The sequence below is a fragment of the Triturus cristatus genome, chromosome 3_2, assembly GCF_964204655.1.
Source record: "Triturus cristatus chromosome 3_2, aTriCri1.1, whole genome shotgun sequence".
NCBI classification, from domain to species: Eukaryota; Metazoa; Chordata; class Amphibia; order Caudata; family Salamandridae; genus Triturus; species Triturus cristatus.
The window spans coordinates 644,466,077-644,478,758 of NC_140584.1; the positions used below are offsets into that span (position 1 = coordinate 644,466,077).

Genomic DNA, 12,682 nt, shown 5'->3' on the forward strand with positions numbered 1-12,682 from the left:
TAGCAGCAGTGGTGAGTGCGCCCAAGATTAACTGTTACTTAACTGAGCCTGAGCTGGTGGCAGCTCCCGGGCGGCAAGTCTGTGGGGAGCAGCAGAGCTGGCGCAGGTCACATGCACACAGGTTAGCAGTCTGGCGTGGCCAATACTTCAGCGCTGGGACACCAGAGAGACAGCATTAAAATGCGTGACAATGAATTTCAGTGCGGTGATGTGGAATACCACACTGAAATGCGTTAGAGTCACGCCTAATGCGTGATACTTGGCAGGCCAGCAGTTCTGCGCGCGCGGGGCACCGTTTAAAGTGCAAGCAAGCTCACCTGCTTGCAACTGCTGCCTGCAGTGCACACACACTGACGCACCACCACCTAGCATAGTTGTGGTGGTGTGGTGCTTGCGCGACCAGGTCACCGAGGTCAGAACATGCAGGATCCTGGGCAATGACAAACTCCTGCGCACTGCCGGGTGGCATGCTGCCTCTTTTGATGCCCTGCCCCTCATGCTCGGTAGGAGCGGGCCGGTCTGACGCCTTTGACTCGGCATATTGACAGCACTGAGGGAATGCTGCCAGCGATAGAGGGGGTGTTGGTGTCTCCTCTACCCCAGTCCTACAAGTTGTCCAGGTGAATCGGAGGCCAAACAACTTTTCTGTCAGGTTCCTCTCCTTCACCAACAAGGTAGGCGGGTGGTGAGGGGGGAGTTTTCTTGGACCTGGCCTGAGCAAGCCGGCTGCTGGCTGCGGATCGGCAGCATAAGGGAGAGTGGGCTTCATCCTATGTGAGAGTACAGCAGAGAGAATAAGAGGGACAGATGGCAGAGCACGTAGTCAAAGCCTTCCCAACCACGGTGGAAGACTGGTGAGGAGGTGGGGTGCCCCACTCCCGCCTTTTTCACTTCGCCATTCCCTATTTCATATGTGACTAACTCTGCCTTCCTTTCTGTCCGGCCTGTTGTTAGCTGTACTTCCGGTGCTAGCTGCGCCGATGTGTCACAATAAGTTTACTAAACTCTAGTAAAAGATTATATCAAGGAGATAAGGCTAAATGTTGCTCATTAATGTCGTGCCAACGTATCATGTTATAAATGACAGGAGGATAAGAAACAGTTTAAAAAGGAAACGCTAAAGAGGCCTGTGCATGCCAACAATTGTGCAAGGAGGAATCCAGACAATTTACAAATAAACATAGAATTGTAAAAAATTGTATCGAGCTCTGAAATCTATAAAAGGCCTATCACAGCAGGCTTCTCTTTTTGGCCACTCTGGTGAGACACTAAAAACACACACAACGTGCGCCCTTCTTTAAAAATGCAAATGAGAAAAATATCTGGTTACCACATTATCAGGCCTTAATAATGTCCAGAGGGCTTGTGACACATTCATATGGGAGGGGGACTAGAATTTCCTTGAGTCAGAGAAGGTAATCACCAAGAGAAACAGGTTTGGGAACACCCAGTGGTGCTCGACCAATTTTCAGAGTGGCGTCGCTGCCATCAATGGTTCATCACTGATCTCACAATGTTGCACATATATCATTAAAGCATGCTGTGTTCGTGCACTGTCATTTATAGACAGCACAATCTCCATTGAAGGGGTCACTTAACTTGCAAAGACATACAGTTTTACAGATAAAACTAATATAGTGCACAAACGATGTGTGGAAATCGGGTGTCAATCAATCAAACAAACAGGATTTGCATAGCGCTACTTATCACCTGTAAGTGTATCTAGGTGCTAGGGGGTGGGGGCAGTGCTGCTGATGAGGGACTTTAATCGAATAACCATGGTTTTAGGCCCTTCCTGAAATCCTGCAGGGTGGTAGTCTGTGTGTTCTCCTTTGTACTGCCGGTCACCAGTGTATTCAACTGTGTAGCCTTGGATCGTGTCATGTATGTGCATGTAACTTGCATGATCAAGGTAACTATTAGTGTCGATACGTGTCTCTCGGTCCTTTTTCCCCAGCACCCCCCCCCTCCCTTCATCCCCCCACCCCCAGGGGCGGCAATCTGAGGGATAGCCCCGGGCGCCACAAGCTCTAGCTACGCCTCTGAGGTAATGGATCGCTTTACAAGAGCACCACCTACATTACACAATCGTATGGTTTATAGGCATGGGGAGATATTGGGGACCATTCACAGAACTAATGTGAGATAAAATCTTAAACTTACTACTTTTGATAGTCATAGAAGGCATTTAGTCTTAGTAAAGTTAGGACTCCTAACTTTACTACGACTAAACTGGGACAAAAGCCTAACTTTACGACTTTCGGTATTCACAAAAAGCATTTAGTAGTAGTAAAGTTAGGATTCCCAAAATTTAGGAATCCTAACTTTACTACTACTAAATGCCTTTTGTGAAAACCAAAAGTCAAAAAGTTAGGATTTTGTCTCAGTTTAGTAGTAGTAAAGTTAGGATTTCTAAATTTACTGCTACTAAATGCCTTCTGTGAATACCTAAAGTAGTACGTTTAGGATTTTATCTCAGATTAGTTCTGTGAATCGGCTCCTAAGTGATTTGCCCAGAATCACAGACTGTTGGGCCTATGCCAAGACGTAACCTGGTTCCCAAGTTACCGTTCTGGCCATAATGTCACACCCTAGGTAGAGTGAGGAAGGCAGGTAGAAACCACAGGAAAGGTCTGCTTGTTATGTGTTTGAGATTCCAATAGCACCTAGGCTTCAGGTTCGATCTTTCAGTGGGTCACTGACCTCAACAGTCTGGAATGTTTTGTTCCCTGTGCTGGGCAAGCCTGGTAGTTAATCACAGGGGACGAGAGGGTGGAGCCCTGATGGAGTATAGAGATAGTAGCTGCCACTACGGGCCCAACATGGAACAAAACAATGACCTCCTACCTAAGTGGCTTCTGACTCATCTATGCTAAAGAGCTTGCAGTCCAACTAGAAAAGAAAGTAAGGATTCACCCTTACCTTGAGGCATCTGGTCAGTGTGTGCCGATCAGTATTTATGCCCTTCTGGTCCATATGTTCATAAGCAGAGAAGGCCAAGTTTGCCTCACGAATGGCATTGAAACTGGAAAAAAGAAACAGGAAAACTCAGAAAAATGAAATAACAGGCCTCAGCGAACAGTGTAAAGAAATGTTCTAGACCCCCTTGGGGGGCACAAACATCATTGACCCTACTAGAATGTGCTGCATAGTCTTGCTGGACTGCCTTCCCTTCTGGAAGTGCCCAGTCCTCCAACCAAGCCCAGACTTTAGAACCACCTTTTTGCTCCTATGAGGTGCCCCAGTCTCCTTTCCACTTGTGCCTCTTGACCTGTTTTGTGTAGTTTGAAACCTTTTTTGCACTTTTTCACCGTTTGCTTTTTTCTCTGCTTGTTCTCTCTTGTTTTGCCTCGTCCCTCACACTGTCTTTCTCGTACTCCATCTGCCTATCTCTCGTTCCCAATTGTTCTGCTGCTTTTGTCACTCTCCCACTTTTACTGCCATTTCTGTCTCTGTCATATGCAGAGTTTTCTCATGTTTCTTTAGCCTCTATCACTCTCACTCGTGCTTTGCTTGATTTTTGTCTGCCTCTTACTTGTTTTGCCTCTTTTTAGTTATTTTCCCTCTTTTTCACTCACCTTTATTTTCCTTCATCTCCTGTTTTTGTGCCTTTTGCACCATTTCTGGCCCTTTGCTCCTTGAGCACTAGCCCTGCCCACCGCTCCCTGGATCACCTCCCACTCCTCTGGGCTTTCTTAAATATGGCATGCCTAACGCAAGCCCATCTGAACCCATCCAAGCCACGGCTGCGTCCGGCTCCAGAAACCCTGGTCCCTCAACCACCGACTCTGGCCCCACTCGCCGCTAATCAGCCCATGAACTCCTCTTCCTCAACCCTAATTGCCCATTCTCTACCTCTGCCAGCGCCTTCCCAACCTCGATGTATGGAGCTTTCTCCTGCACATCCCCAAGAACCTCCTTCGACAGACCACACACCCCAAAGCCTGCCTCATGAACCAAAAATTCCAAAGCACGCTGCTCACTCGAATGCCTCAAGCTCAACATCTGCTTGCTGGTCAAATACGCCATTGAAGTCTGGGACCTACTGGATGAACTCTGCATCAAACTGCTCTACTTCACGGAAATCTGGCTAAACCCTACTACTTCACAGGACATAGCCATCCCCACAACCCCCTGCTACAAAATAACCAAACACGACACAGCCACCAAACTAGGAGGTGGCGTAACCATCTTTCACCAAGACAACATTACCTGCATCACGACCTCAGCTAAAACCAACAAATGGCTGACATATCTGATCTTTAAGATTGACATTCCTAAGACCACCATCATAAGTAGTGCCTTTGTCTACTGACAAACTGGACTCTGAACCAACTTCAGCCCAGCCCTCTCTGACCTCATCACCCCCTGGACACTAGAATCTATGGTGACCTAAACTTTTACCACCAGGACCAGTCGGACATCATATCCGCCTACCTCCTTGATGACCTCAGGACCCTGGCCCCAGCCACACTATGGAACACATCTTCAACCACATCCTCACCAAGTTCTCCAACATCTCAGTGAACAACCCAACCCTTCTGACCTGGACCAACCACTACCGCATCAAATTCAACATCCAAACTCCTTGCTTGCAACACTCCTCAGCCCACCATCCTCACCCACATCAACTGCTACTTCAACAACTGGATAACCCCATCGGAAGACTCCCTGACCCCTTCCAAATCTACTCCAACCCCAGACCACCCCAATGCCAAATGGTACACTGAAGACCTCCGTTTAACAACATGCTACTGCAGGCACCTGGAAAGACGACGGTGTCTCACGACACAAAGCCACTGACAGAACTTCCTTTTAGTCAAGGTCTATCATCAATGCCTTACAACCGCCAAATGCTAATCCTCTTATCCCATATACAGAACAGTGTGACCTCCATCAAAGAGTTCTTTGCCATTGTCAAGGAATTCACATTCCTAAGCACTAGCTCCACAACTGTAACCTCCTGCCGGGACCTATGCAACAAACTCTCCATCTTCTACTCTGAGAAAATCAGGACCATCTATATAAACCTCCCAACTATAGCCTACATCCTTCAACCCCCGCACATCTCAACTACCAGCACCACACTAGGCTCCCAGCTATCATGCAGGGCAGATATATTTCTACCACAGAACAGACAACACCTTGCGATCCTTCAAATCTGGAGCTCCATCGGATCCCTACCCGCACTACAGCTTCATAAAAGAACTGGATCCCAGCTGCTAAGCGCTAACCTCAATTCTCTACATCTTGCTCTCAACCACCACCTTCCTGGACACCTGGAAACATGCCACCATACTACCACTCCTCAAAAAACCTTTGGCTCCACTACCACAGCTAACTACAAGCCCATCTGTCTTCTACCATACTCTGCTAAAGTCCTTAAAAATGGTCAGCACTTGCCTTCCTCTCTACCTTGAGACCAACCTCCTCCTCAACTTCTCTCAGTGGGGATTCAGATGGGTATCATAAAACTCATTACTGAAAAGGGAGACATGGCAGACCTCATCTTTCTGAACCTCTCTGCAGTCTTCGACACGGTCTCCCACCCAGTTCTCATCCAGAGAATCCACAAGGTTGGAATCCAGGGCTCTGCCCTACAAAGGATCCACTCCATCACCAAATGCTCTCAAAAGGTCAGCCTAAACCCCTTCCAGTATGATGCCAAAATGATCCGCAGAGTTCCACAGGGCTCCTCCTTGAGCCCCTCCCTCTTCAATGTCTACATGACTCCTCTCGCCTCCCTCGCACGGTCACAGGTCCTCAGAATCCTCTCATATGCAGGTGATACGCAACTCATACTCTCCCTCTCATAAGATGCACTGACCACTCAATCAAACTTCCTGTGGTGTATATCCATCATAGTAAACTGGATGAAAAGCTGCCTCAAGCCAGATGGTGACATAACTGAAATGGTATTGTTTTGCAAGCACACCTTCCTATAGAGCCCAGCCTGTTGGCCTGACACCCCGGGACCTGCATCCATCCAAACCAAATCATCCAGGAACCTGGTAACCAAAATCAACAGCCAATTCTCCATGGAAGCAACAATGTGCTTCCACACCCTCAAGATGCTCAAAACAATCTTCACATGACTCCCACTGGACACCTGCTGGACTTTCACACAAACACTCATCACCAGCAGACTAGACTATGGCAAAGTGCTCAATGTAGGCATTGCTGGTAAGCTCACCAACCTCCAACCATGAGCACACATCTCTGGAAACACGCATACTTCAAACTCCTCTCCTTCACCTAAAGAGGCCCTACATACCTCAAGAAACACATACTCTTCCACACCCCTAAAGGCAGGTTAGATTAGCTGGACACATTTTTGCCCACACCCCTGCATCTAGAGCATGAAAATGGGAGGATGTGATTTCTCCTACATCGCCCTCAAGACCAGGAATAACCTTCCCCTCCCAATCCGAACTGCCAGCTCCCATTATGACATAATTTTGCCCTGCAAGTACTAAGAGCCTTTTAACGCTGTTGATATTCTGCCTACTACGCTGCTATTCTATTGTCATTTTGCACATCTTTAGGCACTCGCACCTTATTAGAAGCTTGGGGAACCTGGGGGCTTTTCCATCTGGGGCTACGATCAGCATTGTTTTTACTGTATTTTGATGGTATTTTAAACGCTTTTAAACTGTGTTTTTATTGTGTTCTACCATCATTGCACTTACCTGTACTGCCTCTGTTGCTGGTATTGGGGCCGCCCCGTTGCGTCACGGCTGTTGTGCCGATTGAGCGGAGGGCGGACCCGGCAACACTCAGCTTCTCCGCCTCCCTCTTTCCGCTTCCGGTGGTTCGCGCTTTGGCGCTCACCGGAAGGGTTTATAGGCACCGATGGGGCGGACGCGCAGCGGACATAATTTTGCCCTGCAAGTACTAAGAGCCTTTTAACGCTGTTGATATTCTGCCTACTATGCTGCTATTCTATTGTCATTTTGCACATCTTTAGGCACTCGCACCTTATTAGAAGCTTGGGGAACCTGGGGGCTTTTCCAGCTGGGGCTACGATCAGCATTGTTTTTACTGTATTTTGATGGTATTTTAAACGCTTTTAAACTGTGTTTTTATTGTGTTCTACCATCATTGCACTTACCTGTACTGCCTCTGTTGCTGGTATTGGGGCCGCCCCGTTCCGTCACGGCTGTTGTGCCGATTGAGCGGAGGGCGGACCCGGCAACACTCAGCTTCTCCGCCTCCCTCTTTCCGCTTCCGGTGGTTCGCGCTTTGGCGCTCACCGGAAGGGTTTATAGGCACCGATAGGGCGGATGCGCAGCGGACGCACGCAGCGGGCGCGCCGCTGGCGCGCCGAAGGCGCGCCTAAGGCAAGCCCGTCTGCGCCCGTCCGCGCCAAGTCCGTGCCCAGGGCCCCGCATAATACATCTTCGACGTTGAATTATACCAGTAATGCTTTACATGCCCTGGGATTTCCTAAGAAGCTGACCTGCTGCACCTTATATCCCGGGGAAATGCTAACTGACTGTGCCTGCGGATTCGTTCTCCCCCTCCCTATTCCAGTGAGGGCGTTTCGCGCCTATGAGCAGCGAGAGGAGACCTTGCCACAGGTTCAATCTGTCTTCCAGATTGGTCTCATCAATGCTAGGTCCTTGGGCAAGCACAAGTACGAAATTGCTCAGATGATAGAGGACCTAGCTTTTGACATATTATTCATAACAGAGACCTGGGCAGATGCGGCATCTGACCCCGACTTCATTACGGCCACACCCACGGGATATAAAGTGATCAGGGAAGACAGGTCTGCTAAGCGTGGGGGTGGAGTCGCCATTATCCTTAGGGACCGGTTTCCGTCAGCTCATTATTCCATCTCCTCTTCCCTCTATGAAGGCCTCCACTTCTCGCTTTCACTTCATCCCAAATTAACGCTCAAGGGAATTCTTCTCTACCGCCCACCTGGCCCTCGCTCCATGTTTTTAACTAATTTGGGCTGTCTATTGGAACCAGCTATTTTAAATTCTGATTTTATCATTCTTGGGGATTTTAACTTTTATTTAGAGGATGCAGGGAACAAAGATACAGCAGAACTATTGGACAGTTTTGGTTCTTTTGGACTCTCACAATTGGTGCATTCCCCCACACACACTGCTGGGCACACACTAGATGGTGTGTTCTCCTCGCTTCAGGGTCTTATGATTAAGGACACGCTTCCTCTGACGTGGTCAGACCACTCTCTAGTTAAATTCACGCTCCCCATGCCTAGTGTGCCCAAGGAGGTTGTTAGTAAACACTCTGCATCTGTCGGGCTTGCATGGAATAAAGCAGACTTACCATCTTTTACTGCTCTGCTAGAATCCTCTTATCCCTCCATACATGACCAGGTAGACCTGGCTGTGGACAGTTATACTAATTGGATACAGGATGCAGCGAATGCTTCAATTCCTCAAAGAACACTCTCGACTATTAGGTCTACACCTTCTGCCCCCTGGTTCTCGGACGGTCTTCGTCTGGAAAAACAGCATTGTCGTCGCTTAGAAAGACGGTGGTGGACAAATCATGATGAGCCTCAGAAATTAGCGTATAAGAATGCACTTTCCAATTACAAAAAACTCCTCATATCGGAAAAAAAAGATACTTCACTTCTCAGATCGAGTCCGCCGCCAACTCTTCTAAAGAACTGTTCACAGTGATCAATAAGCTCTCGACACCCACTAACTCAGGCAGGAGGGTTAACCAGGAATTCTGCAACGAGGTGGCCGAGGTTTTTAAATCTAAGGTTTTAGATATTTTTAATGCTTTTAGGGTGGCTTCTGACCCCAGCCTAGTTTTATACCCTAACAGCCCTAGCATTAACAAGCTTCCACCATTTGTGTTCTCGGCAATCTCGATAGACACAGTGAGAGACCTTATCCTTCAAGCTAAGTCGGGTTCACCTTTAGACCCCTGCCCCCCAAGGGTCTATCAAGAACTAGCACAGTCGGTGAGTTCCCCACTCACCGATATTTACAACCTGATGTTCTCTTCTGGTGTTTTCCCGACTAGCTGGAAGCAGACGTCCGTTTTACCTTTACTAAAAAAAATGACTCTTGATGCAACTAACCCTACCAACTATCGGCCCATTGCCAGACTGCCGTTGCCAGCTAAGATAGTGGACAAAATAATGAATAACCAATTGTCCCTATTTATTAATTCCAACGGCCTTTTGGACCACACTCAATTTGGCTTCCATAAGGACCACAGCACAGAGTTGGCATTGATCAAAGCCTCCGAGGAGATTAGGGCAGTTATGGATGGTGGAGGCGCAGCAGCTTTGGTGCTCCTCGACCTCTCTGCGGCCTTCGATACGGTGGATCATGGCCTTTTGCAGAGACGCTTGGAGAAGCTAGGACTAGGAGACTCAGCACGCACACTTATAGCCTCCTTTCTTGCCGATCGAACATCCACCGTATCCATGGATGGTTTTAATTCTGACTCTTACACACTTCCCTGCGGTGTCCCACAAGGGAGCTCTCTAAGCCCAACATTATTCAACATATATGTCTCCGAATTAGCACCCCTTATCCGGAATTTTGGTTTCAGTCTGACCACCTATGCTGATGATACTCAGATTGTGGTGGCGGCCTCCAAATCTCAACATTCTCCGGCTCCTCAGTTCAGGAACTGCATGAGTGCTATCAATAAGTGGATGACAGCACACTGCCTGAGGCTCAACTCTAGTAAGACAGAAGTCTTAATTTTCGGGAGCATTCAGCCCCCGTGGAACGACCTGTGGTGGCCCGTTGAGCTGGGTTCCCCTCCCACTCCGGTGATTAAGGCAAAGAACCTGGGTGTGCTTATGGATGCCAAGCTCACTTTCCATCATCACACTAACGCGGTAATGTCGGCATCGCATTTTCTCATCAAGAAAATCAGGAAAATCTTTCCTTATATCCCCAACCACACTAGGAGAACAGTAGTCTCTTGCCTTATTTCATCTAGGCTCGACTACTGTAATGGCCTTCTTTTGAATGCACACAAGCAACTTTTGCACAAATTACAGATGATCCAGAATGCAGCAGCTCGCCTCATACTGGATATTCCCAAATATCACTCCGGAATCCGCCATCTCCATTGGCTTCCCATACCCCAGCGTGTTGATTTCAAAGCCCTGTGCATCGTCTTTAAGGCCTTGCATGGTATTGGTCCGAGTTTCTTGCAGGATCATCTTTCTTGGTACTGTCCCACCAGACAGCTGCGGTCCGCTGGAGCTCGATTACTCGCTGTACCAAGAATTTTTAAAACTCACTGGGGTGGACGCAGTTTTTTTTACGGAGCATCTAAATTGTGGAACACCCTTCCGTTCTCCCTCAGGAATGCTAGCTCCCTGACGATTTTCAGGAAGCAACTGAAAACCTGGCTCTTCCAGCACTAGGGCCTAAGTATTCTTGTATCACTGTTATGTCCAGCGCCAAGACACCCCCGGGTATACGTGCGCTCTATAAATTACTGTAACATAACATAACATAACATGAATTCAGAAGAAAATTGAAAAACCTGGCTTTTCAACTAGGTTTCTCTTAGACAGCACAGCTGTCTCCTTCTAAGACGCCTGGATACTTTCCGGGATGGTTAGCGTGCCATGTAAATCAACATAACATAAAATAACATAACATATCATAAAATAACACAACGTATAGCATAACATAAAACACAGCATAACAAATGTATTTAAAAATGGTTTGGGTTCTGAAAGAAGCACCAGCAAAATAGAGAGCCTCTGACATAAGCTAGTAGACAGTCTTGGAAACCAAACAGGTGACTAGGGCTGTGAGCAAAGGGGGCAGTGAGAGTCCCTGGCAAATGATTTATAGAGGAGTGCCATTTAAGATCACAGTCCCAGAATTATGCGGGGATCTGGCAGGGCAGACGAGAGCGAACACGTGAGGGGGATGAGAGGAATGATTGGGAAGTGGCCCCCGCTTGCCGTGGGATGCTTCGGCGATCGTCGGAAAGTAGAAGGTGAGTGGTGACTGGTACCAAGAGGGCTTAAGTTGCACTGGGTTCCCCAAGACCCAACCCCTCACAAGAAGTGGGGTAATAAATTCCACCAGCCAGGCAATGTATGGGTCCCCCCGAAAGAACCATAGCTAAATCTTGTCAACCACAGGCCCAACCAGCTGGAGACCAGGTGGACCAAGGTGATGGCAAAATACAAATTTCTTGTCTCTGCGGAATTGAGGCATTCAAAAGGAACTTGATTCAGAGATTGCTACATATTTTCCAAGCACTTCCCATTTGGATAGACAAGGAATTTGTATGGCAAGGCAAACCACCAAGGGTAAAAATTCTGATTGCTCCCCGGTCGGAGGGATGACTTGGATTCTAGGACCTCAGTGATTATTATAGGGCATCCGAATTCCAAATCATAGGGGATTGGTCACAGAGACTTTCTGAAAAACATTGGGCACCCATGAAACAGACAAACTGTATTACAATCAAATCACTAACAAATTTCTAGAAGAGTAGTGCTCACTAGCCTTGTTTAAACAATGGACCATTTATCTGTCACCAATGATTCTCATATACTTTAAATTACAACTTCACCCTGCATGTGACAGATCGGATGTTAAGACAAGTAGGGAGTGCAACAACAGATATCTAGCTGATCAGTTTGAAGGGGGGTGTGCATACAATCACATGAGAGCCACAAACACAAATTTAGGTTAAATAGAAATAAAGGAGCTGGAGAGGTTCAAATACCTTGTTTAAATAGTGAGTAATGCATCTTCCAAATAGTTTGCTTGCAAAGAGGCAGGGAATATGGTAAGGACAGCACCAAAAACCTGATTTCAGGATTCTATAAAATAATGACTTCCTTCAGAGGGGCATGGGGGTGGGCCTATGAAAATAAATGGGAAGAGATGCCAAATAAATAAATATTTGCTAAATCCAAGGAAATGTTTCGGACAGATCTTTAAATACTTAACATGGCAGTTCATAATAGTGAATCATGATGAGATAGTGCTGAACACCTCACAAGCTGAACAAGATGTTCCTCGGTGTGTCAGACGGATGTAGGAAGGGATGTGGGGTCGGGGAGCTAATTGGTATGCTGCAGGAATTTATTTGTTTTCTGCAAAGCAGTGCTGGCCGTGATAAAGTACACAATGTGATCCCCTCTACCCGAGGATCTCTCAGTCACTTGAAAATGTGACCATTAAATTGACAAGAGATACAATGGAAAGGGTGAAAATTGATTTTTACAACTCTTGGAGGCTGTCAAATGGTAACTAACAAGGCAGTGGAAGAAAGCACCACCTCCAACCTTAAATGTATGGTAGAGACTTAGCTGGACACAATGGCTATGGAAAGACTTTTGCAACACATGGGTAACAACAAAAAAACACTTTCGGGCAATATGGCTTCCAAAGCTGCAATACATGAAAGTGAGAATAGGGAACTCGCGTGTCTTTTATCTCTTTGACTAATATGGTCCTTAGAATACAGACGGGAAGGGAGGAAATAACCTAGAGTAATGGATACAGGGCTCTTAGAAGGTTGAGGAGATTCAGCTGGCAGATGAACCAACAACTTCATTAGACCCAGTGGTGGCTGGCATGGCTCGCAAGTGGCAGGGCGATCATGAGGGGTGATGACGAGGGGCACAATGTAAACAAATTTGTAAATAAATAAACACTTACCTTGCTACTGGGTCCACCTCTCTGCTACAGCT

General features: G+C 47.2%; 1 protein-coding gene across 2 annotated transcripts in view; it reads right to left on the reverse strand.

The window, feature by feature from the left end:
* Positions 1–12,682, reverse strand: part of LOC146857878 (uncharacterized) — a 1,488,219-nt gene that overhangs the window by 1,265,903 nt on the left and 209,634 nt on the right. For both annotated transcript variants that reach the window (XM_085648588.1, XM_085648587.1), the window contains exon 5: positions 2,923–3,025. In XM_085648588.1, coding sequence (XP_085504714.1) covers positions 2,923–3,025 — 103 coding nt within the window. The remainder of the gene's footprint in view (positions 1–2,922; positions 3,026–12,682) is intronic.